Source organism: Petaurus breviceps, unplaced genomic scaffold (assembly GCF_028583685.1).
Source record: "Petaurus breviceps papuanus isolate PSGF00001 unplaced genomic scaffold, PetGlider_PUasm1.0 90977, whole genome shotgun sequence".
In the NCBI taxonomy this organism is placed as follows: Eukaryota; Metazoa; Chordata; class Mammalia; order Diprotodontia; family Petauridae; genus Petaurus; species Petaurus breviceps.
Window position 1 is genome coordinate 8,352,384 of NW_027187391.1, and position 25,584 is coordinate 8,377,967.

Here is a 25,584-nt window from a genome sequence, read left to right on the forward strand (position 1 = left end):
GTCATTACTTCAAGGTAATAATTACTTGAACAAAGTTTCTAATGAATTTTTTAAAAATTATATGGCCAGTGACATGATTTTTGCCAAACTCCAACTCAGATTCAAATGAAAACAACAAAAAGAAAATAAGAATAGAATCAATTATTTGTAGAAGTAATTCTTGATTGTCATCAAACAACCTCTTTTTTCTTTACTTTTAGAGTATTAAAGTCAGTGCATTTGTAACAAACAGGTCTCATTAGAGAAATGTCATAAAGGATCTTTTCTATTATTATTTAACACCAAAGAATTCTGTTCACTAAAAGGATATTGTTCTTAACTGCTGTTTATACTGTACAGTTGATCTAAAAAGCTAATTTTTGACCTCATATTGGAAACTCCCAACATGCAAGTCATTAAATTCTGCTGAGGTTTTGTTCTTTCGTCATAGCTGAATGTTCTATTTTCTAAACCCAATGTCAACATGACATATACCACACGATACAAAAGATACGTGGGAAAAGACAAGGTGTATATGACTCAACCCAAACAAAGAGCTTTTAATACACGATTGTGGCCTGACATTTAAATAACCATTGTGGCATTAGTTTATAATTTTTTGTTAAAATATTTAAAACTCAATCACTACTAGAATAAGAACCTGGACATATGGACACAAATGAAGAAATCACTATTTTTATTTATAAAACATGACTGTAATCTAAGGACAGTATAACATAGCTAAGGCAAGGAAATTGTACTTAGTTCTCAACAATGTCTAAGGCAGGATCGTAGACTTAAAGTTAGTAAGGGCCTTGAATTTCATCTAATGCAAATCCTTCACTTCACAGGTGAGGAAACTGAGGCAGAAAATTGTATTTCCAAACACAACACCAAGCCCCTAAATTTATTTAGTTATGAAAATTGCCAAAAGGTGCTCTCTGATGATTCATTCTTGTTTTACTCTAAATGGAAACACATTTAATATAGTCTTTATGATGGCTCTATGGAAAGGCAAGAATTTATTGTGGGACCCTAAAATCACTCATTTGTTTTAGTGGCTTTAGAGCTAAAGGCCAGTTCTATATTAATAAAATAATTTTAATATCAAACTATTCCAGATTACCAAGAATTAATACCCCCTTGTTGGTATTATTGGGACATTTCACTAGATACTGAAGATAAATATGCCTCTGTGGAAAACAGAACAAACCAAATAATGTTTAGATACAGAATTAAACTGTGGACCTCCCAGAAACATTCATCAATTAAAACATGTAAGAATTGCCTTAAAATAATGCCAAAACTGATTTGCTCATTAACATTTAATATTAAATCACTACATAATGTGAAACCTATCACTATATATGAAAGAAGAGGGTTAATTCATTTCAAAATTGCACGAATTAATACTAGCATAATTATAACTCTGATATAGACCTACAAAGTCACTTTAGGCTCTACATATTATGATCCTATTGCCTAGTTTAGTGTTATGTTACGGTGTGACTAAAAATTAGAAAGGAAGCAAACAGCTGAAAGAAAGGTGACAGCAAAAATACTGCATTATTGGGTCAATCCCTAAAAGATTTAATGTTAGGGATGGAAGAAATTATGTACAAAGCACCTATAATTAATGCAGTTTTTAAATCTGAAAATAATAATAAAATTGTGCCCAATACAAGAAGCAAAGTAGAATTTTTATTAACATTCCTAAAGCACCAATCTGACCATACCATTTCTTTGCTCAATAAAATCCAGTGATTCCCTTTCAGATCAAATACATATTTCTCTTTCTGACATTTATAACCTTTCACAATGTGGCCCCAAACTATCTTTCCAGTCTTATTATACTTTATTCCCCTTCTTTATGCACTCTATGGTCCAGCCGCACAAACCGGTCTTGCTTTTCCTCACACATGACATTCCATCGCTCATTTTTGTGCCTTTGCAAAGTCTGCCTTCTATTCCCAGAATTTTCCTCCTCTTCCACTTCCTCACCTCTGCCTCTTAGAATTCCTAGCTTCTTTTAGAATTCAAGTTAAAGACGATTTTCTAAAGGTGACCCTTTCCTGATCCCTCCAGCTGTGAGTGCCTCCTCCCACAAAATTGCACTGTACTTATTTTTTTAAATGCTTATATATGTAATCCCCTAACATAATAAAAGTTATTTCAGGCAGGAACTATTTCACTATTTTTTGTCTTTGTATAATGATCGACAACTAATCAGTGATCCAAAAAGCAATAAAATGAGGTGACACACACTATAAGCAACTTATCCTGTTAAGAAAGCAATATTGCCCATTTCCATAATGAGAAGACATTCTTCAAATAAGTGTCTCTCTCTACAATAGTTAAGACTTTAAAAAAAATCACTCATTGATGATACTGGATTTTAAGAAGCAGAATCAGTTAAACTTCAGTATCTGTCTATAATTCACCTGTAGATCTCCAAGTCTGAATGTCTTCTACCTACATCTAGAAATCATGGGCCATTTATTACTTTTATCACTGAAAAAGAAAAAGAAATCTAATAATGAAGTAGAAGAGATTCTATGCAATAATAAAAATAAAGGCAAGCAAAACTGTCAGGCCAAAGTGATCCAATAACCAAGGACACTGAGGTTCTCACTACCCCAATTAATTCAATAATGAGTTAATAATACAATAGCTCTTATTCTACCTACTGCTTTAAGCACAGATGCTGATATTAGATAAAAGGAGGGGGCAGTACTAATCAGCCACTAATTAGATGAGAAAATCTTAGATAAGATTTGATACCCAAAATAAGAAAGATGAATTGAAAAAGATTACTTTGAAGTAATTTAAAAATATTTCAGATTCACAACCTGGGCTTATTTGCAATAGTTTGGAGTTAAAGGTTTTTGAAAAGTTCTACAAGGATCTAATTAGCTTAGTTATTCTGATTGTATATGACCATTTCAACATTTTAAATTAAAGCTTCCGAAATGGAAAGCAAAAGTGTTGCTGCCCTGAAATCAATAAAGATGAAAATTATAGTAGAAACTATTTCTTTTATCAAACTAAAAGAAGCAAATCTAATAATACTTTTTATTTTGCACACATTGTATAAATACAAGTTTTATCTTCTTATGTGTCTAATGAAGCAGAATGATCTGGTGGACAGAGCTGAGGAGACCTGAGACCTGAGTTTTAGTGTAACCCCCACCTTTGGCTGTATGACTAAATCATTCATTCTTTATACATTCATTACTTTCATTTCTATACCTGTAAAACAGAGCTAATAACCAACCTATTTAACATATTTCAAAGAAAAATTAGATAATATATGTAAAAGTGCTCAGTTAGAAGATTTTTATTATCTGGGGAAGTATACCTCTAAAAATAACATCTGCAAAATAATATAGTTGAACAATTACACTCTACATCTTACCATTACCACCCATAAGATACGTTTTAGTTCCAAATCCTGCAATTTAAAAAACTGTTTAGACCAGTATTTCTCAATCCAAATGACATGGAGAGCTGTAAAATATCTACAGCCAGGGTGGCTAGGTGGCTAGGAGTAAGAGCGCCAGCCCTGGAGTCGGGAGGACCCGGGATTGGTTCCGGCCTCAGATACTTAACACCCATGAACACACACAGAAAGAAAAAACTGGCCATGTAACCTTGGGCAAGTTACTTAACCTCAATTGCTTTATTAAAAAAAATATCTACAGCCTCAGCACAGCAACTGGACTGTGAACTGAGACGGAAAAGTAGTAGGTCACGGAGAAGGGAGAGACAGTATTCAAAATTTTAAGAAGTAAAAGTTTGGGGGATCAGTAAAAATTGTCATTTACCTGGCCAATGATTGACATTGGCTTTGGCACATTTAGCATAGAAGAAAGAAAGCTGGAATTGGAATCCTGAAGGTTGAAGTCTGGGATATTCTCTTGCCACCTGGCAGCTGTCTAACATTGAGCAAAGATGTTTAACCTTTCTGAAACTCAGTTTCTTTTTTTTATGAAATAAGAGAATATGGAAATATTTGCAATAACTACTTCACAGGACTGCTGTGAGAAAAATGCTTTCTAAACCTTAAAGTGTAATGGCAGTTGTTTTTATAAATCAACAACAGATCCAAGAAAAGAATTGTGTCGAATCCTCCTTTACAATTTTTGTTTTAACCAAACACAATTTTATACATTATACTTTCATATATGTAATATAATTAACATGTTATCTATCCTATTTGGAATATTTATATTTTCCTAACTAAGGATGAAAAGTGAAAATATCCAACATCCTTACCTCTAATGATTTTTAAACTATATGCCAAATTCCAGGTTACCATACTAGTACTGCTTTCAAGTCCAATTATAATTTCTTCTTAAAATAATACACAATTTAGGCACATATATAGAAACAGATTTTTTTTATCAACTAAAAGTCTTGCCAATATCTACTTTAAAAGTTGCTTCACACCAAGCTTTCAAGTAAGACAAGCAAGAGCAAAAGAGACATTATATTAAGAGAGATACATTAAGTCTATAGTAACCAAAATGAAGAAAATAGTAACAGAAGCGAGGATGAGGTCAGACAAACAAGTTGACTAAAATCAGTAGTGAGCAAGATTATCAAAAAAGAAATAAACCTTAGGGAACCGTAACTGCTGGCAATGTACTAGAAAAGAATCAACAACATAAAGATCAGAACAGAAGCTCATAATAATTACAAACCTTTATTAATCTGTTTTTTCCCTGATGGTAAGATACAGAACGCCATCTACTGGAGAAAACAAGGCAAGTCATTCACTACAATAACTTTTGAACAAGTATCAACATATTTACCTGAGGTTGAAGCAAAACAACCAGGGATGTGGGGTGACCAAATTGTGCTATAAATGACACCTTCATGGCCTCTAAAAGTACACAGTGACTTTCCAACAGCTGGATCCCACTACAAATAAATGAATAAATTAGTATCTGAATAATATATTTAGATAAAGAATTTAACATACAGTGTGTATATATATGTGTGTGTGTATGTAATTATATACACACATATAAAATTCAAAATGCTTAAAATTCTTAACATAAACAAAGCTAATTATGTGCCCCCCTTTCCAAAGCATTTATATAGTACTTTAATATTTCCAAAGCATTTAAATATTACCTTACTGTATCCCCATGACAATCCTGGGAGGTAGGTGCTATTATCCTGATTTTACAGATGCAGAAACTGAGACAGGTAGTGACTTGGCCACGTACAGAGAACCCAAAAAGCAATAACTAGTTTGAACAGACTACCAATGAAATATTGGGGGATGAGGCAGTTAGGTGACACAGTGGATAGAGTACTAGGCTTCAGTTCAATTTGACTTCAGCAATTTACTAGCTATTTGATCCTGTGCAAGTAAGTCACTTAGCCTCTGCCTGTCCCAGTTTCCTCATCTGTAAAATTGGGATAATAATAGCACCGATTTCCCAGGATTGATGCAAAGATCAAATGATAACATCTGTAAAGAACTTTGCAAACCTTAAACTGTTATATAAGTACTTCTTATAAGTAAATATAAATATTATACACACACTACTTATACTACTACTACCACTACTATTATGATGATGTCAAACCTCACAGAACTAATATGGCTAGAAGAAGCAGAGACAAAAGACACCTTCATCCTTTATTTGCAGAGTTAAGGGATTATGGGCTTAGAATACCACATATTCTGCCACACTCAGTTGATGTTGCTAGTTTTGCTGAACTGGCTTCTCTTTTCCTTCCTCTTTTTTTCTTTTACTCTTTGTTAAAAGGGATAACTTTTGAGGGAAATGATCTGTTTGTCTTGAATGCTTTAACTTACCAGTTTGGCTGTTTGATCCCATGAGCCAGACACCACAAGCTGCTCACCTCTGGTTTGGCTCCAGTCAACACTATAAACCTAAAAATATTTTAAAACTTTCAATATGCTATCATATTAATATCTTAATGGTATTAAATTACAGGAATCAAGTCTTATTTTTTAGCATAAAAATGGCGATATCTTAGAAACTGTGGATTAGTATCTAAGAAACAAAGTCATTTGGTCAATCATTCAATTTTATTGTACCTAAACGTGGAAAATGAGAATCTACTCTACTTTAAAATATTTCTACAGCATATTCTAAAATCTCTTTCCTAAAAAAAAAAATCACACTTTTTTATACTACCAATATATCACTGTTTGCAGCACCCCAAAGAAATGTCAAGGCAGATTAGAAAGTTAGTCATTTCAAAAAGCATGCTTAGTCAATGTTTATCAGATGGCATTAAAATTAAATTAATATCCATATCTGGCCTTTCTTAGAGGATACTTATAGGAATGGGTATGAATTTTCCAATCTCATGGTAAACAGCTTAGTTATCCTGTACTGCTTTTTTCATCTATTTCTTACTGCTTTTAGTCCTCTGGTCAGTTAACATGAGAAAATCAATGAAAATCTCATTTTTTACTATAGATTGTATAGATCAATACTATATGCTGAATTTAACAAAATGTTTAAATATCTATGTGAATATATTTATGCAAATATCACCTAGGCATACTTATTGAATTTAATAATGATGCAAATGTAATTATCCAGCAGGTCACTTTTTGGCTTTCATATGCCAGTATGATTTCTGTTACTAAGAAGATACATATCACTAAATCCTGGTTATAATAAATGTAAATTCTATCTGCTGTATATACTAAGATGGTTAAATACTTAACATAATTAATCTTCATACACTTACAAGGTAGGAACAAAAGGGTATTTTTTAAATTTGGAAGATAAGTGCTTCCTTTCGAGTCCCATCTTGATACCTCATCATGATGTGGAGTAAAGCAGGGTTCTCAAAAGTTTGGAAGAAGAGCAGCAAAATGAGTATGCCATGCTAATGAATACCTGTTGACTGAGAACCAGCCTAGCTAAATTCAGAAAAGCTATCATCAGTGTCTGGTTACAGGCTAATGAATTTTTCAGTTCTAATCACTTTCGAAGACCATTAAATAAGTCAAAGAAGGGCTATAGTTTGCATTGGTAAAGATCTGGCAAAAACACAAAACCTTTAAGTATTGAAATGACCTAACATATAGCTGCAAGATAACTTCCAAAGAGAATCATCTCCCTGATGCATATGCTGTCAGATATAATCAATGTGCTGGTTTCATTTCTTTAACTGTACTCATTATTACAAAAGAGATTTCTAACAGGGCAGGAAAGGTACTAAGAAAATGCATTAAAAAATCTTTTAAATTATATCAATAAAACACAGAAGAAATCATATTGTCAAGGTCCATATAATTCTAGGTTGATTAAACAGTTTGTCCTCTCCTTTAAAAATTAGAATGTGACTCCAGTGGATCAGAGTAAAGAAGCGTGGCAGAGAAAACCACACTGTTACAGTCTTCTTTTTGAATCCTACTAAAATTAATGCATATTATAATTTTTTAAAAATAGTTTTGTCTGTCAAGCAACAAAACATATGAGAACTGCAGACACAGACCAGAACTAAGAACAAGACAGATATACTGGTGGGATAAAAGGCTCTTTATTGAAAAACAAGGAAAGAAACAAATGACTGTCAAATCCATCATTATTTGAGTGCCTACTATTTGCAAGGTGTATGCTCACTCATGCAAATTGCTGAACCAGAATAGATATTTTCCTAAGCTGGACTGTGGCAAACCTGGTAATGAGTTTTCAAAAATAAAGGGAAAATATTACATTTAGCACTATTAATGTTTAGTGTCAAGAATAGTAACTTCAGGAACTGTAAGGAAGTACTACTGTGTTGGTTTCCCCAAATATAAACCAAATAAAATAATGACTTATGATTAAAAAAAAAACACATGAAAAGGAGGAAGCATGTACATTGAAAAAAATACACCTACTCTGGAGGTAGAAAACCTGGGTTCAAATCCTGGCCTTCCTATATGTATGACCTTGGGAAAGTCAGTATAATCTCACTGGGTCAAAATTTAGTCATCTATAAAATGAAGGGGTTGGATTAGATGACCTCTATGAGGTCCAGCTCTACATCTAGGATTCTATGACTTTGTTAGATTCTATGAGAAATGAAAAAGTATAAGACAGTCCCTATCTTTAAAAAGCTCAGATTTATTCAGCAAGACATAAATGTGAAAAGATTACTAACAATAAAAGGCAATACATGTTAAGCACTGAATGAATGGTACAAACAAGAAGTACTATAGGAGTTCAATGAAAGAATATCTTCCTTTGGGCTAGGGTGGTTATCTGCATGGCAAAAGTGAGATATGACGTTGGCCTTAAAAGACAGGCATTAATAAAAAGAGGCACATAGACTTAGAGCAGGAAGAGCCTTTAAATGTCATCACATTTGGGGAGGCTAGGTGGCACAGTGAATAGAGCACCACCCTGGAGTCAGGAGGACCTGAGTTCAAATCTGACCTCAGACTCTTAATACAAAAATTAGCTGTGTAATCTTGAGCAAGTTACTTAACCCCAATTCCCCTCCATAAAGCAAAAAAAAAAAAAAGTCATCACATCTAGTGCCCTCATTTTATAGATGAGGAAAGTGAAGTTCACAGAAGCACTGCAGCTTGTCCAGGAGCACACAGCTAATAAGTGTCTGAGGGGGGCATTTGCATTGGTAGAGGAAGTTTCCTTATTGGAAATGTCCTATACCAATGAAATCACACACACAAAAATACATACACACGTCATATTCATGTGTACAAATACATAAACTACACAAACATACACACACACAGAGAAAAGATAACTACATTTATGGCCCTATATGGACGAAATGCTTTAAATAGTTATCTATAATTTTTCCAATCTCTAATGTAATTCAGTGAATTGGAAGATTTCAGATTAGAATTCCTAGTATACTAATGGTTTATCAGAAAACAGACTTCAGGTGAATGATGCCATTAGTTACTCCATAATTTAGCATCTTATGAAACTAAAGATGTTTTTCATACTTTAATGCAATCTGTTATTTTACGTAATAAAATAATTGGAAAAAGCTAATAAAATACTTAAGATTTATTTTCAAAATCCTTTCCAAGCATAAATAAATGGATGGTTCATATCTTTTACCACTGTGTTTGGTATCTGGAATTAGAAAAACTCTGGAACGTGTTTTAATTTAATAGGCTTTAATTAAAATGTGAAACCTTAAAAAGATTCAAAATGAACTCTCTGGTAATTAACTTTGATAATAAAATTTGTGCTTACAAGCTACTATTCTGAAAGAGCTTTCATAAAATAACACCAATTACTGTTCAATGATTTACTTTTGTATATAAACAGTACATCTCTCTTACCACCACTTAAAACCATTTCAGAAGACATGAATTCATTGCAAAGTTATAAACATATTTCCTGTCTGATCCTCTGTATGTACCATCACCTGAGGACTTATCAGTGACTACCGATACTACTAACTACTTGGAGGAGATACTAACTGATGTCTCTTTTCTTTTCTTGTTTCTGTTTGTTTTCACATTAGCCATGTTATAAAGAAGAATTAAAACCAATGGGAGGAAGCACAAGAAGAAATAAAACAAAACAACAAAAAAAGAAGAGAGTGTGCTTCCATCTGCACTGAGACTCCAAAGGTCCTTCTCTGGATGTGGATAGTATTTTCCATCATGAGCCTTTTGGAGTTGTCTTAGATCCTTGCATTACTGAGAAGAGCTAAGTCTATCAAAGTCAGTCATCACACAATGTGGCTGTTACTGTGTACAATGTTCTTCTGGTTCTGCTCACTTCACTCAGCATCAGTTCATATAAGTCTTCCAGGTTTTTCTAGAGTCTGCTTATTCATCATTTCTTATAGCACAATAGCATTTCATTACATTCATATACCATATCTTGTTAAGCTATTCCCCAGTTGATGGGCATCCCCTCAATTTCCAATTCTTGGCCACCACAAAAAGAGTTGCTATAAATATTTTTGTAAATGTGGGTACTTTTCCCATTTTTATGATCACTTTGGGATACAGACCTATAAGTGGTATTGCTGAGTCAAAGGGTATGCTCAGTTTTATAGGCCTTTGGGCACAGTTCAAAATTGGTCTCCAGAATGGCTGGATCAGTTCACAACTCCACCAACAATGCATTAGTGTTCCAATTTTCCCACATCTTCTCCAACATTTATCATTTTACTGTTTTGTCATCTTAGTCAATCTGATAGGTGTGAGGTGGTACCTCAGATTAGACTTGAATACTGGTCTTTTTCACTCTGACCTCCCTAAATTCAACTTATTTAATGAAAGAATATGTAAAATAAACACATCAAAGTCATTAAAAATATAATGTTTGACTAGAAAAGATAGTGTTTGCCTACCTGCTTTTAAATGAAATATTTGAATTTCAAACATACAAGTTTCAGTCCTACTTAAACAACTAATGCATTAAGTCTCAGTCATAAACCAAATAGGAAACATTTTATATTTGTACATTCCATTAATGTTTCTGTTTTCTGTCTACTTAGTTGGACACAAACATGGCAGAATGGAAAATGCAATGGACTTAAGCACCATGAGAGAAACAACATAGAGCAGTCATTAAAGTCTGATTTAAAGTCAGAAGACTTGGGTTTGAATCCCAAGGTCAGTTATTTACTATATGGACAGTGGAGATCAAGTCATTTATTATCTCTCAATATTCATTTCCTGATATGCAAAATGAAGATGATAATGCTTCCACTACCTACCTCATAGAATTATTGTAAAAACAAAATAAGTGTAAAAAGGTTAAGTATTACTATTATTATAAAATCACTGTGAACATTACAATAATAGTCATCTCATATTAAATCAGAGGCATGATATTATGGAAAGATCACTGTACTAAGAGTCAAAAGACCTGGTGTTTGTACTAGTCATGTGACCTAGGGCAAATAACAGCCTCCAGCCTCAATTTCAGGGTGGAAGACAATGCAAGCTACCCCTCCCTTATTCCTCTTGGGAAGGATTGAAACATCCCTGACAGGATTCAAAACTGGAAGGGAAGAGAGCACCAAGGGTGAGGTCCCTTCTTTTGAAACATCCACTGAATCATCTTTATGCTCAGTGGCCAATGAGGGAACTGCCCTGTCATCTTTAAGGGCTAATTGCTTTAGTAATGAGCCAGGTACATGTGCTTCAGCTGAAGCAAAAAGAAAAATATATTTTTTTTAAATTAGCTTTGCTCCCAGAGATGGGAGACGGAGCTCATGTGCAGAATAGCTCTTCCAGGACAAAACCAGGTCTGTGCCAGTTGCATGAGTCTGGAGAAGAAGGTAACCTCAGTAAATAAAGGAGAGGTTACAATGGCTCAGCCTCTCAGGCCCATCAGTGGTTCTTATCTGTTTACATGGATGGAAAAGAATTTATTAGCAGACCTGCTATGAGCAACACACTGTACTAAGGGCTGGGCATACAATTAGAAAATCAATACAGTCTCTGCTCTCAAGGAGCTCACACTTCAATCGGGGAGACAACACATAGAGAAGGTTTCAATATCCTTCTGAAAACATTGGAGCTTTGCTTTATACATCACTGCCATTTCCCTTCCAATTCCTCTCTTTCTTTTCCAACAGAATCCTTACAAACTTTAGAAAAATCCTTCTACACGCTGGGTGGGGATAGGGGAAGGGGGTGGGAGATAACCAAGTAAAACAATCCAATTATAGCCATTATGTTTGAGAGCCTATAGTATACAGAAAACTTCTGTGTCCCCCACCTCTCTACCAAAAGGTGAGAAATTAATTTTATTATAAGTTCTCTAGATTGTCTACGATCTGAAAGAGAGCCTGCTCTGGAATCAAGAGAACTTAAATTCAATTCCAATTCTAACATAAGCCCGGGCAAATTACTTCCTCTTCCTTTGCCCTCTTGATGCCTCTTCTGTAAAATATACTTCAGGGTTCCTTTTATTTCTAGATATATGATTCTAATATTTTTATTTTCACAACCATGATGTCCTACTGAATATGGATTCTAGAAGATAAATTATTAAACCGACTCAAAGTTATGACCTATTTTTACCTTAAAAATAGTATTTCAGATCCTAAAATTATTTAAATAATAATTTATTACAATATCATAAACCAGAATACTAAGTTAAGTTACACATAATAGCAGTGTGACTCTGGGCAAGTCATGACTTCTCACTGCCCCAGACAACTAGAATTTCCTCATCCAAGAATTCCATATATCAGCAAAATCAAAAGTCTAGTCCTTATGATTAATTTGTATCAATTGTCATCATTTCTTCATAAAAAGATGAAAAAAACTTTGAGGGGCACAAATTTGTTATGTTTAAAATTTATCAAGGCATTTCTAAAAAGACTAAATTCGTATTACTATTTAACTGATTGTCATTTCTCATTTCTAAATTATTTTTAACTGCCAACTACCAACATAGATTTATCAACTTCTATCATAATCAAAAGACATAATAAGCAATGAACTAACTTTTAAGGAAGTAAGATTTTAGTTATTCATAATTTCTTAGCTAAAAGAGTAATATCAAATTTTATTCAAAATACATGTTTGATTACAAATTTAAGTATCATTTGTCTAATTTTGGATAGGCAGTAAAAATTCATTGCTTATTTAACTCAAAAAAACTTCTTCCATAAGCAAAACCAGGAAAATTATATAGAATGACTACAAAAAAATGCAAATTGAAGAAAAAAAGACACTGAATGCTACATAAATATATTGAAGAAGAAGCTTGGCCCTGGAGAAGACCTGAGAAAATATATTTCCCTTCCTTCTTTGCCAAAGTGGAAGACTATGGCTATGGAATACTACATGTGCTGTCAGACCCTAATGATATGTTGGTTAGTTCTGTTGAACTACTTTTGTTCCCTATTACTTTTTTCATTCATTACTATGCAGGATAGATCTCCAGAGAGGGGAAAGGAATATATTTGGAAATTAAAGTGACAGCACAGTGCCTGACAAACAATAAGCACTTAATAAATGTTTACTGCATTGTATATAAAAACGAAAGATAGCAATACAATGTTTTTAAAAGATTTTCAGGAGTGACAGTTACATTCTTTAAAACTCAATATTTTGAGAAGTCGTTTGTGAGTTGATAAGTCTCAGCATTTATGACAATATGACAACAGAAAATTTATTAAATTCTATCTTTAAATTGTAACACATAAATCAGAAACTCAGGAATAAAAATTGCTACACAGTTCAGTTTTATCTAATGGCCTAAAAAATGACAACTAATTTTTGACTGCAAAATCCTGAAGTAAGCCAATAACGGCAGAGAAAAATATTTTTTTTTTAGGAGCAGTATGGAGAAAGCCTGTAAGATCTTTACTTTTTAAACTCCTAAAGAAAGTCATTACATGATGTTTGAAAAACACCATGGTCCATAAAAACAACTGAAAAAATTTAACAGGACAGTTTGTGCTGCTCATTGGGATACTCAAGTTTACAAACCATGCAAAATAGGCACACATACATAAAGAGGCAGCACCCTTCTTCTGAATTTCTGTATGTCACCTACCTTCTTACTTTTTAAAACTAGTAAGGGGCTCATTTGTCAGTCTCTTAATTATAAAGATCAGAAATTCTGCCTTAGAAATACAAGAATTTTTCCTAATAGTGACAGGGAGTAAGGCTACTATTTGTCTCTCAATGCCTTTTCCAGAAATGATTGTGGAAAAATGCAAATTAAAACAACTCTGAAGAACCACCTCACACCTATTAGCCAGTCTAATATGACAGAAAAGAAAAATGATAAATGTTGGAGAGAATGGGGAAAAACTGGGACACAATGTAATGTCGGTGGAGCTGTGCAGTGATCCAACCATTCAGGAGAGTAATCTGGAACCATGCTCAAAGAGCTATAAAATTGTGCATACCCTTTGATCCAGTAATACCACTACTAGGTCTGTATCCCAAAGAGATTTTTTTTTAAAGGGGAAAAGACTTATTTGTACAAAAATATTTACAGCAGCTCTCTTTGTGGTGGCAAAGAATTGGAAATAGAGGGGCTGCCCATCAATTATAATATTGCCTCCTGAGAATATTTTCCATATTCAAAGATGCTGTATATGGATATCTATCTTAACTGAAGAATATCCTGTCCAATGTCTAAACAACAAAAACAAGAAGAGTGCAGTCAAAGGTCCTTCTTACCTCCTGTGTGTGCTCCTTATACACCTGCAAAGGGCCAGTGGCTACAGCAGTATCCCAGAGCTGCAGAGACCCATCTCCACTGCATGTGATTAGTACATGTTCATTGTTCTCACTCCACGTCACATCAAACAGACCATCATTCCAGTCAAAACTACACCAAGGTAACCAAAACAACCATTTTTTAGTAACAACAAAGGATAATGAAATAATGACTCCAGAATTCTACACTTTATTCTTAATTCTTTCTGGGACATAGGAAGAGCAAATATTTAATACCAATTTAGACCAACAGTATTAACTTCCCCAACAAGCTTACTTTTAGTAGTGGTATTTATTAGTTGATTCAATATTTTTCTCTTCTCTATCCTTGCCTTTCCTGATTGAAGTACTTTTTTGTTAATGAAAAAGTCTCTAGAGAAAAACAAAGTAAAACTTAATAAAATAATTGACAGACTAGATAACTGGCTCCTGAATAATCGAGTTGACAATGCTAAACAATGGAGAAAATATTGCATATTTTATAGAAAATTTCTTATGTTTTTTACTTTAAAAATTATAAATAAATGATTGCTAAGACTAGTTTTGAAAGAAGCATGGTGTATCAAAATTTAAAGAAAAAAGAAGTTATACATCATACAACTTTGTGAAATATTTTCTGTATATTGCCAAATAAAACTATTTTATTATTAAACAAATGCATTCAAAACAAGCCTAATTGTAACTATGGGAAAACCCTCAAACTGTGTTCAACTGGCAGTGATAAGAACATTAAATGTTAGTTTAATAATTTTAGAGCTATATTACCTTCTGAAGTGTCCAATCCCAGCTTCATTTTGTTGTAGTACAATGAGTGTTCCACAACCTAAAAGAAAGGAGGAGGGAGGGGAAAGGGAACAATCAAGGTTATGTTTAACACTAATATTACAGCCAGTCTTAGTTGTACTATGAAACTACTAAGGTCAACGAGGTTTCATGTAAGGAAGCACAATTCATTTTTTATCTTCCCCCCCCTCCTCCCTTGGAATCATTATTCAATCAAAATCTGCCTTTTAAAAGAGAATATTCCAGTTAAGGAAATGTTTTTAAACTTTTTTGCAGTTACTGGTATGGTATATAGTAAGCACATAATAAAAGCTTGACTTATTTTAAGTTATCTTTAAAATATGAGACAGTTTTCTATGTGTTTAATAGTACTCTCAATTAACAAAAATCTATTTTCTTCCTCTGCTCCCCCCAAAAGAAGAGAATGAAATCCTGTTGTTATAACTATAAATAGCTAAGCAGAATGGAGTCCTGAATTGGCCAAGTACAAAAATATGTCTCTATCTGTACCCTGAATCTATCGCCTCTCTGTAAAATGTGAGATTTTTAAACAAATTTCAGCCTACTAAGTGGATGACCAGATAGTGAGCTTTTTGAGGGCAGGGATTGTCTTTTGCCTCTTTTTATTTTTTTTTAAGCACTTGGGGGTAAGTAACTTTCTCAAGTTTACATGGCCAGTTATTTTGTATGGGTGCCAAGTATCTGAGGCCGGAACCAATCCCGGGTCTCTCGACGCTGGGGCCGGCGCTCTTATTCACTGCGCCACCTAGCCACCCCTTTTGCCTCTTTTATATTCCCAGGGCTTAGTATAGTGCTTAACAGTAAGTGTTTAATAAATGTTTATCGATTGATTGATTAAAAAGTGAATATATCTTTTCTATGCAAGGCCAGATTAGTTATGTATAATTGGTTAATAGTAATTATTATTATAATTCTGAAAATGATAAAAATAAATCTTTTCAAATATAAAGTTTCTTCTTAATTTCAAGATATATAGCATTCTTTGACATAGGAGAAATTCTATTGAGGGAAAAAAAGCATCCTGCAATAAAGCTGGTTTGTTCTGGCTTGTTCTAGCTAGTTCTGGTCTAAGCCAGCTAGTTCACCAGGTTAAAACATGTTGTCAATAAAACTAAAAGTTCTTGAGGGCAAGGATGGTTTCAATTTTGTTCTCATATCCCCAGTGCCTACCTTGGACATCTTGCACAAAATGAGCTCTTGGCGCTGATAAGAATGGCTATTCGTTCTCCTGTGGCCAAAAACTAGAACTTGAATTACCAGACAAATATCCTACAAATCTGTAAGGTTGACCATAAGTGGAGCAAAGGCAAAAGAACAGAAAGACCTTTGTAGATCTATTACCACTTCTGATAAACAAAGACACACACCAGTTGCTGGAGGGTCAGTAGTATCATGTTCATGCAAGAGAAGCAGCATTTCTTTCTAAATAGCATGTAGGAAACAGGTTTGATCACTAGGAAGGATCATTTTTTGGTTCAATTTCGTTTAGAGTATATTGATGAGGCCCAATGGATAAGAGGCAAATTACTATAGAATAGTTTTGGGGTTCCCCCCCAATCAAAAGAAGCTTTGCTTCTTCAACCACCAGGCACACTGGGGAGTATGAAAGAAGGGTATTCCTGAATGTTTAAGAGAAGATAAAATAATTGCTCCCAAGCCCATAAGTACCCACGTGGGCTAGAAAAGTAGTTATATTTATTTGTATGGCAGCTAGATGGAAGACCCGAGTTCAAATTTGACCTCAAACACTTAATAGCTGTGTGACCCTGGGCAAGTCACTTAACCTGTCTGCTTCAGTTTCCTCTTCTGTACAAAAGGGACCATAATATCACCTATGTCCCAGGATTGTTTTGAGGATCAAATAACTCTGTATGTGTATATATACATATTTTTTTTTCTTTAACTCTATATGTTACATTATCTTCTAAAGTGTCAACGCCAGCATGGCACACAGTGCTTTATAAAGTTAGCTATTATTATTACTTTTCAAAGCACATTACATATATTAACTTGTTGCTTACAACTCTGAAATTGACAGAGCAGACTATAATACCCATTTTACTGAAACCCAAAGGGAAGAAGGCAGCTTGTCCAAATTTTTAATTCAGTTAGGTGAAGAGTCAAGATCAAAATCAAGACTTTAATCCAATATTTATTAAGTATCTACCATGTGTAAGGAATGATTCCAAGCGCCAAAAGAAATTTTTTAAATGGTTAAATAATTTAAAATCTAATAGGGGATGGGGGTGGGAATGTAATAAGGGGTGCTACACATGTAACTATAATTCAAAATAAAATTATAAGCATATTAGAAAAACAAAGCACTTTGAGAATTCGGAGGAGAGGTGGAAGCATTGAAGATTTAGGGGAGGGGGAGTGAAGCCGCACAAAAAGCTCAGGGCCATAGAATCTGCAGCCTTTTAACAGAACAGTAAACAACGCAATTTGTCAAGGAGAGGTGAGGCTGCTGGAGGGTGGTAAGTGAGGAAGACACGCTAAGAAGAGGCTATGAAACTTCCTGAATTCCAGGAAGGATAACATTTTGTTCACTGAGAAGCCCCTGGAATACAGCTGCATATTAAAAATTAAATCTGGATTAGGGTGGATTACAGCAGAAGTAGTGAGAAGAGGCAGGGAGAGAAGATAAAGTTCGGTGGCATCTGTGCAGATGGAGGGTAGGAGCCAGAATGAGGATGGAGACGGTACGAAAAGAAAGAATCCCAGAATTAGAATTTAAGGAAGGTGGTGATAGATGGGAGGAGAGTAATAAGGGAAGGGGGATAAGATCACAATATTTAAGGCTGTGGGATCAGAGTAGTGCAATTAACGGGGGTGGGTAGGTTTTGGGGAGAAAAATGAATCCCCTTTTTGTCAGGATAATACTAATTATTCACATTTATATAGACAGGTTTAAAGCACTGTCCTCAATAATTCGTATAGAGAGTATAAGAATTATCCCCATTTTACAGAAGAAGAACTTGAACCTCAAAGAGGTCAAGTGACCAGCCCCGGGTCTCACGGCTAGATTTAGGGACACAAGGCCTCCTCGGACTCCGCCCCCCAAAAGTGCACAGACTGACAGCCCGCAAAGGGTCCCCACTGAAGTCATGCAGCCCCCGCCCCCCGCCATCGGTCCCTCGAGCGCCCCCCAGCGGACAACGGGAGAGAGGCGGGGCCTCACCCGCGATCCCGTAGTTCTGGGAAGCAGCGCATGCCAGGCGCCCAGGCAAGTAGGGGGAGAACTCCACCGCGTAACCATGGCGACCCGGGGTCCGCAGCGTCTGCGCGCCGCTGCCGTGCGCCGCGCTCATACCCCACCTAGCCGCCCTCCCGCACCCCGCCCCCTCTCCTTCCTCCCCCTTTCCCGAGGGAGCCGGGGCGGCGGCGGCTCCAGTTCCGGGAGAAAGGCGGAAGCGGTCCCGGTTGACAGGACCTCGCGGGAGAGCTTCTGGAAGTAAGAGAGCGGAAATGGGCGCGGTTCAGGGCCTGCATTCTAGTCTCGGATTGGTCCGGAGAGAGAAGAGTACGGAAGCCTCTGGTGACCATGCTAGCCAGAGGCGGCGCACTCTGCTCTTCAGTCTCCAGCTCGTCCTTAAAGGAGCCGTGTGCTATTTATGAGAGCGGTTTGGCATTGTTGGAATTACTCCCTTTTGGTTGCATTATTTTTATTAAGTCAGCAAACTTTTGTTAAGCACGTACTATGTTCCAGGCACGTAGTACATATATTGTACGGATTATATTCTCTATTATTGAGTAATATATGTACAGATTATACATACATGCATGCATGCATACATACACACGCGCACACACACACACATACACTCAGCCAACAAGAGAGAACATTTTAGAGCTGGAATAGTTTCCTCCACATTTTAGAGATGAAGCCCAGAGTGAGTCTTCTAAGGGCACACAAAATACTTTATGGTAGATGGAGGATTCAAACCTAGTGATCCTCCCACTAATTGCAGTGCTCTCTTCTTTCCGCATTAATTCAATTCAGTCTGGCTAATAGGAAAAGAGGCAAAAGGCAGTCCCTGCAATTACAATCTAGTGGGGGGGGGGGGGGACAGCGTGCAAAAGAATACATACAAAGTAAGCTACAACGGGGATAAATAGTAAATCATTCACAGGGGGAAGGCACTGGAATTAAGAGGGACTTCCTGGAGAAGGTGGGCTTTTAGTTGGGGAAGCCAGAGAGGTCTATAGGTGGAGCAGAGAAGGGAGAGCACTCCAGGTGTGAGGGGACTGCCTGAGAGAAAGCCGGTGCTTTTATCATTTTAATCTTTGCTCATCAGATTCTGTAGGAGAGAAGTCACCTGATAAATTCATCGGGCCCATTTGGACAGACTATTTGCATTTTTGTGAATTTTTCCAGTAACTGTATAATGAGTCTAGAGCAAAATCTCAAGCTGAGTCATAAGAAATTCTTTACCCAGGAATTTTATAATAAATCTCCAATCTTTCCTGTCGTCCCCCCCCACCACCACCACCACCAAATACAACCCTCCATTTTGAATATTTTTTTTTCCTAAGTTTGCTTTTAACTGGAAATTTTGGTACTGCCACCCCCATCTCTTCCCTCCTCTCCACCTTATTCCACACTCCCACTCCCTAGCCTCAGTGTATCATTGTCTAGTCTCAGAAGCGATTGCTACCCTTCCAAAGCGGCCAGGTCTCCATTTGCCATCTGGCTAAATTTTAGAGGAGTTGAAGTGAGCAGTGACACTGTTAAAGAGTCTGTAACTATTACTTGTTTTACTTACTAGATTACTTACTAGATTAATAGAATTAATTAATAGAATATTACTTAATAGATAGTAGGATATCTATTACTACTACTTCTTACTATTACTTTAAGCTCTTACTTTCACTTGAAATACAAGAACCAAACTGGAGAAAAGAAAAAAAAACTCTACCTCACTTTCTCAGAACCCCTCAGTTCAAGTGCCTTCTCCTTTAAAATGCTTTTCGTAATTCCCTCAATTGTTTATTCTGTGCATCACACACTCAAATAGAAAGCAGTTGGTAGCCTCTGTGTGATTATATTGTTATGGAAGAAATATCACCTCTCTGAGTTCCAAAATGGTTAACTGTAGCCAAATATATATTTACCACAATGCAGAAATTATAGAGGTAAAAACCTAGGTTTTATTATTATGTTCAAGCATATGTTTGGCCCTCAGAGTAAAACTGAACAATCATAAGAATTCTGATAAGGCTTCTTATAGAAAAAATTATTTCACAGTGACAGAAATAAATTTTTTTATGTATCACAATCTTGTATGTTCCTCTTAATCCATAAAAGTTAAAGAAAATATATATATATATCCATAAGCCCATACGTCTTTCAAAGTAAAAAAAGTAGAACAAACTTAAAACAGTTACAATCTCATACATTTCCTAAGGAAATAAATGTCATCAAACAGATTTTATAGGTTAATTAAAGTCAGGTTACAGATTAAACTGCTTTTTAGAGGATTCACAAATAGACTAATCAATAAGAAAGATTTATAAGGAGTCAAGGACAGTTGAGATTGTTCCTCTGCTTCTTAACTAAGGAATGTTTAAAGCCATTAAGTAAATTTGCACAATCCATAGGACAGGTTTTGGTTAAGTGAAATTAACAACAACAACAACAAAAAAAAACAACCAGGAGTAATAAAAGGAAATAAAACATTTTGATAATGATATGTATATACATATTTGTGTGTATGTATACATATATGTGTGTAGACATAGTATACATATATATTTTGCTGTTCAGTCATTTTCAATCATGCTTGACTCTTCATGACCCCATTTGGGGTTTTCTTGGCAAAGACACTGGAGTGGCTTGCCATTCTTTCTCTGGCTCATTTAACAGATGAGGAAAGTAAAGAAGACAGAAGTTATGTGACTTGCCCAGGGTCATCCAGAGTGAGTATCCAAGGTCACATTTGAACTCAAGACTTCCAAACTCTAGGCCCAAGAACTGGAGGTTTGCAGGATCTAAAATACAACCACATTAAAATGGAAAGGAGATCTTCATTTATGAAATAGATATTCCCCACCTTAGAAACCACCTAGATTGAATAGCTCAATTGCAAATGAAGAGGCCAACAAGCCAGTGAACTTGCCCCAAAGACACAGACTACATTTATACCCTTGTCCCTAACCATTCATCTGCATAAGATCAAAAAAGTAGTGGGAAAAGTGTCACAGAGAGAATAGGGATTGTAGGCCACATAGCTAGGTAGAGTTGTTGTTATTGGAGCTTTGGTTTCAAAGAAGACCTTAACTTGTGAGAGGATTGGATTTAAGGGGGGTAGAGCTGCACAAAGACTCATTGTCTCCTCCGGAGTTATGACGGCAAGACAAAGATCAAGATGGCTGGCAATGGTCCAGGATACAGTGAGTGACCTTGGCCTTTATAAATTAAGGTCTTGGTTTGTCCAAGGCCATGTCTATTCAATTACTAAGGGTTAGGTAAGAACTGAGACAAAAGATGGTTCAATTTACCATCTTAAAGATATAAATCTGGGAAGGGAAGCCCCTCAGAATTTCTGACCAGAGCACTCCTAAACCATCAGAATGTAGTGAGCCGCAAAGTCTTGGGTTGGGTCTATTATTGGCTATTCAGTGAAAGCCAGAGTGATTGGAGTTTAAAGGTGTGATAGTAATGGCAATTAAAGATTCCCCTGTATTGGCTTGGTTTTCAAATTGATTGTATTAAAACCCAGAGTTTGTTAATCCCACCTGTGGGATGGGCTTGTTGATGTGAAAAGAAAGTCCTGAAGTGGGAGGAGCTGGTGATGTAGATTTGGAGAGACAAGAGAGAGGCGGAAGTTCTTTTTGGAAGCAGCACCTCGTGGAGAGGGAGAGACTAAGAGATTGCTGGTGGCCGCTTTGAATTGCCCTGGACTTTTGAGACCTGCCCCCTGAGCTGCCAAGGACTGAGGAGACATGGCTGTTTTGCTGGTACTTTGTCTGTCTGTTTTGATGTTATTTTGCCAGATTTGTCCACTGGTGAAAGACTGTCCTGTTGAAGAAGTCCTGGAACCTGGCATTTGGTTAAGAAGGCCTGAGACTGTCCTGCAGACAGAGCGTGAATACTGTCCACTGGTGAGGGACAGTACTGAGAGTGAATACTGTCCACTGGTGAGGGACAGTACTGTTGTTGCAGGGGTCTGGAGACTGTCCGGCAGACAGAATGAATACTGTCCACTGGTGAAGGACAGTGCTGTTGTTGCAGGGGTCTGGGAGCCTTTCTGTTGGTTCAGAAGCCCTGAAGAAGGATTTTCTTGTTGTATGTTTACAGAAATCCTGGGAGAGGGCTTTGCTAATGTGTTCAGGGGTTCTAGGACTGTTCTACAGACAGAGGATAAATTCATGAAGGGACTGGCAATGTATCTTATGGCCTTGCTAAGCCTTGTCTCTCCAGGAACTAAGATTGCTGAGAACTTGCCTCGTGTCAAGATGAAGAAAAGACCTCCATTTGGGTATTAAGTGCTGTGTTTAAACTTGATGTAACTCTGGGGTAGATTCAATTGTGATCCAGGGGTGGGGAACTTTTGACCTTTTTGTGTTCTATGGTTGAGCAAATGAATGTATTTTACTTATGTTTGGAAACTAATCTCCATTTGAGAAGAGGGGCTTTGTGGTGGACTTAATTAAGGTATAGCCTAGGGGTGGAGTTTGTAATTGATTGAATGATTGGAAAGTCCTGGGGTGGGGTAGGCCTTGGAGATTATTTAATCACACTTAGTAAATGCTGTATTTTGAATGATGTCATGTTTTGATCTTCTCTGTTCTTGGTTTGTCACTAAATAAAATAGAGAGCACCTATGCTGGTATTTTGAACCTTGGGAAGTTGCCTTTCCTTGGCATTACATTACAAAAGGCATATTAAAGTAGCTACATTTAAAACACAATGGCCTTTTTAAAGCCTGTTTTTTCAGAGCTATATTTCAAGAAATCAAAATGAAAAGTACAATGAAGGTATAATTGATACCACAAAAACTATTCTCAGACCATGGAGACTGGGCCTCTAACTAAAACTCTAGGAGAAACCACAGAAGGTTAATGAAAGTTACTATTCCTCTAAACTTTTTTTTGTGTGTGTTAAATATACTAAAGCTCTGAATAGAATGACTTACGGGAGGAAGATGCTTTTGAATCAGAAAGGACTAGAGAGCCAAAAAGTATGTACTTCTCTTTACCCCTGCATGGATAAGTCAGACCTCTAGAGCTGGGGTTCATTGTTATTGTTCAGCTGTTTTCTGTCGTGTCTGACTCTTTGTGACCCTATTTGAGGTATTCTCGGCTCTGAGGAAATCAAAGAGAGGATTCTGCCAATCCTAGGCTGTGCCTCTCCTAGCTTTGAGAGGATCCTTAGTAGTCCAGCTGGAGAGCTTAACACTATCTAGTAGAATGTGTGGTTGAAGGTAGAATAATCCTGCAGCTTCCCATAGAAGAGCAAGCCAAGGGGGTTTCAGTTACCCTCCGACTGCTGTTCCCTGAGGAAAGCCAATCCAGCAGCATATGACTTTTCTGATACAGTCTCACATTAGCATTCAGCCCCTGACTGACCCATCCCAGAAGCAGCCAAGATCAGAAATCTTCCTGTCCTTGGGGTGGCCAGGTGGCTCAGCGAGTAAGAGCAGAGGGCTCCAGTGTCGGGATGACCTGGATCAAATCCTGGGCTCAGATACTCAGCACCACAACCAGAAATAACTGGCCGTGTAACCTTGAGCAAGTTACTTAACCCCGATTGCTTAAAAAGAAAAGAAATCTTCCTGTCCAGCAGCAGCTAAACCAGAAGTGAGAAGGCAAAGTAGCTTTCTTGTAACCTTTTGGATCCAGCTCAGCAGCCTTTGGGACACCATGTCCTACAAAGACACCAGGCCAGCTGAAATGCCTGTCCAGTGGAAATATTGTGCCCTGTGCGGAGCTGGTCAAGCTGAACAGCAGAGAAACTTGTGGATCACTGACCAGCTTTGTGAGAACCTTCCAGAGAAAGAAAGGACGTTAAGACCTTGCATTTTTGGAGTTTTGAGATGTCTTGGCCATATGCGTTCACTATATGTAAGGTTCACTACCATTATACATTAAGACTGTGTCTACTCTTGCCCCCACAAACTGTGTGTTTATGAGATAGTGAGGACCTCCCACCCCCATGTTGGGGATAGCTTTGTAATTACTATGCTTGCTATGTGAATTGAGTAAATGCCCTTGCCCCTAAACTGAGTCTACTCCCTGAATTTTATCAAATTTTTTTTTCACCTAAAGCTCTGCCTTCTTACCCTCATATACTCCTCATTGAAAGAAAAATAAACAAAATTTCCATTTCAAATATGTATAGTTGTGTAAAACAAATTCCCTAATTAGCCACATCCAAAAAAAGGAAAGGAAGAAAGAAAATATGCTTCAATCTGCCCTCTTAATCCATCACTTTATCAGGAGGTAGGTATAGAGCGAATGCAATGTTTATAGCGCCCACGATCATGCTAGAAACCGTGACTCTAACAATCGCATGACATTTGATCACAAAATATGTCAAACTCTCCAGACAGAGGATACAGTTGAAGGATTAATTTAGAAAAACGAATCCCAAAACCAGTAAGATATTTAGAAGACATAATAATGCAGAGAGCCACAGCATCCTTTAGCCTTCCCACAAACCGATATGTGATCAATATTTACTCACAAAACCCTCTATATCTTTAATGAACTCCTTCATCTCCAATGGTCAGACTCACTCTCTACCAGCTTCTCTGTGGGCTCTGCTTCTCCTCAGCAAATTCCTCCCACCACAGGCTCCATGTGACCACATTCAGTCTATCAAGTGGCTGAGATTATCTTCACAGCAGGGAAGGTTTTCAAACTGGCCCCTAGGTCTATTAAGGGGCAGGGAAGATCTTCAAATTCCTATTCCTATTACAGTAGGTGACATGTTTCATTGCAAGTCCTCTGGCGTTGTAGTTGGTCATTGTGTCAGCGTTCCTTAGTTTTTCAGTGTTGTCTTTTTCATATTGTTGTTATTGTACAAATTGTTCTCTTGGTTCTACTCACTTCACTATGCATCAGTTCATACAGGTCTTCCCAGGTTTCTCTGAAACCATCCCCTTCATAATTTCTTACAGTGCAAAAATATTCTGTCATATTAGTATACCATAACTTGTTCCACCATTCCTCAATTAATAGACACCCTTCAGCTTCCAATTCTTTACCACTAAAAAAGAGCTGCCATAAATATTTTTGTACATATGGATCCTAGCTGATTCATAAGGGGAAGAATAGTACTGGGAGCTAGAGGTAGGAAGATAGCCATTCATAGGGTTACCCCTAAATCCTTGAAGGATTAGTAATCTCTATGGGGATTCAGTCACCTTGCCACTGAAAATTGGAGGAGTGAGCCTGGAGAGGGGTGTTATAGAAGCATGGTGGGTGTAGATAGGCTATAGTGTCAAGCACAGCACCTAACACATAGTAGGTGCTTAATAAATTCTTGTTGATTGATTGTAACATGTTACCAAAGATTACTTTTATTGTTGTTTGTCCTTCCTTCTTGAAGAGTAACAATAATGTCAGGAAGGTGATGTCTTGACTTGCAAATTAGATTTAAGTGAGGCAGGGCTGTGCAA

The 25,584-nt window shown here is 36.6% G+C and overlaps 1 protein-coding gene across 1 annotated transcript in view; it reads right to left on the reverse strand.

The window, feature by feature from the left end:
• Positions 1-18,405, reverse strand: part of PEX7 (peroxisomal biogenesis factor 7) — a 73,631-nt gene extending 55,226 nt beyond the window's left edge. The window contains exons 1-5 of the mRNA XM_069077284.1: positions 18,141-18,405; positions 14,921-14,978; positions 14,117-14,267; positions 5,813-5,890; positions 4,794-4,902 (exon numbers count right to left, since the gene is read on the reverse strand). Coding sequence (XP_068933385.1) covers positions 4,794-4,902; positions 5,813-5,890; positions 14,117-14,267; positions 14,921-14,978; positions 18,141-18,270 — 526 coding nt within the window. The 5' untranslated portion in view covers positions 18,271-18,405. The remainder of the gene's footprint in view (positions 1-4,793; positions 4,903-5,812; positions 5,891-14,116; positions 14,268-14,920; positions 14,979-18,140) is intronic.
• Positions 18,406-25,584: the final 7,179 nt, after the last annotated feature.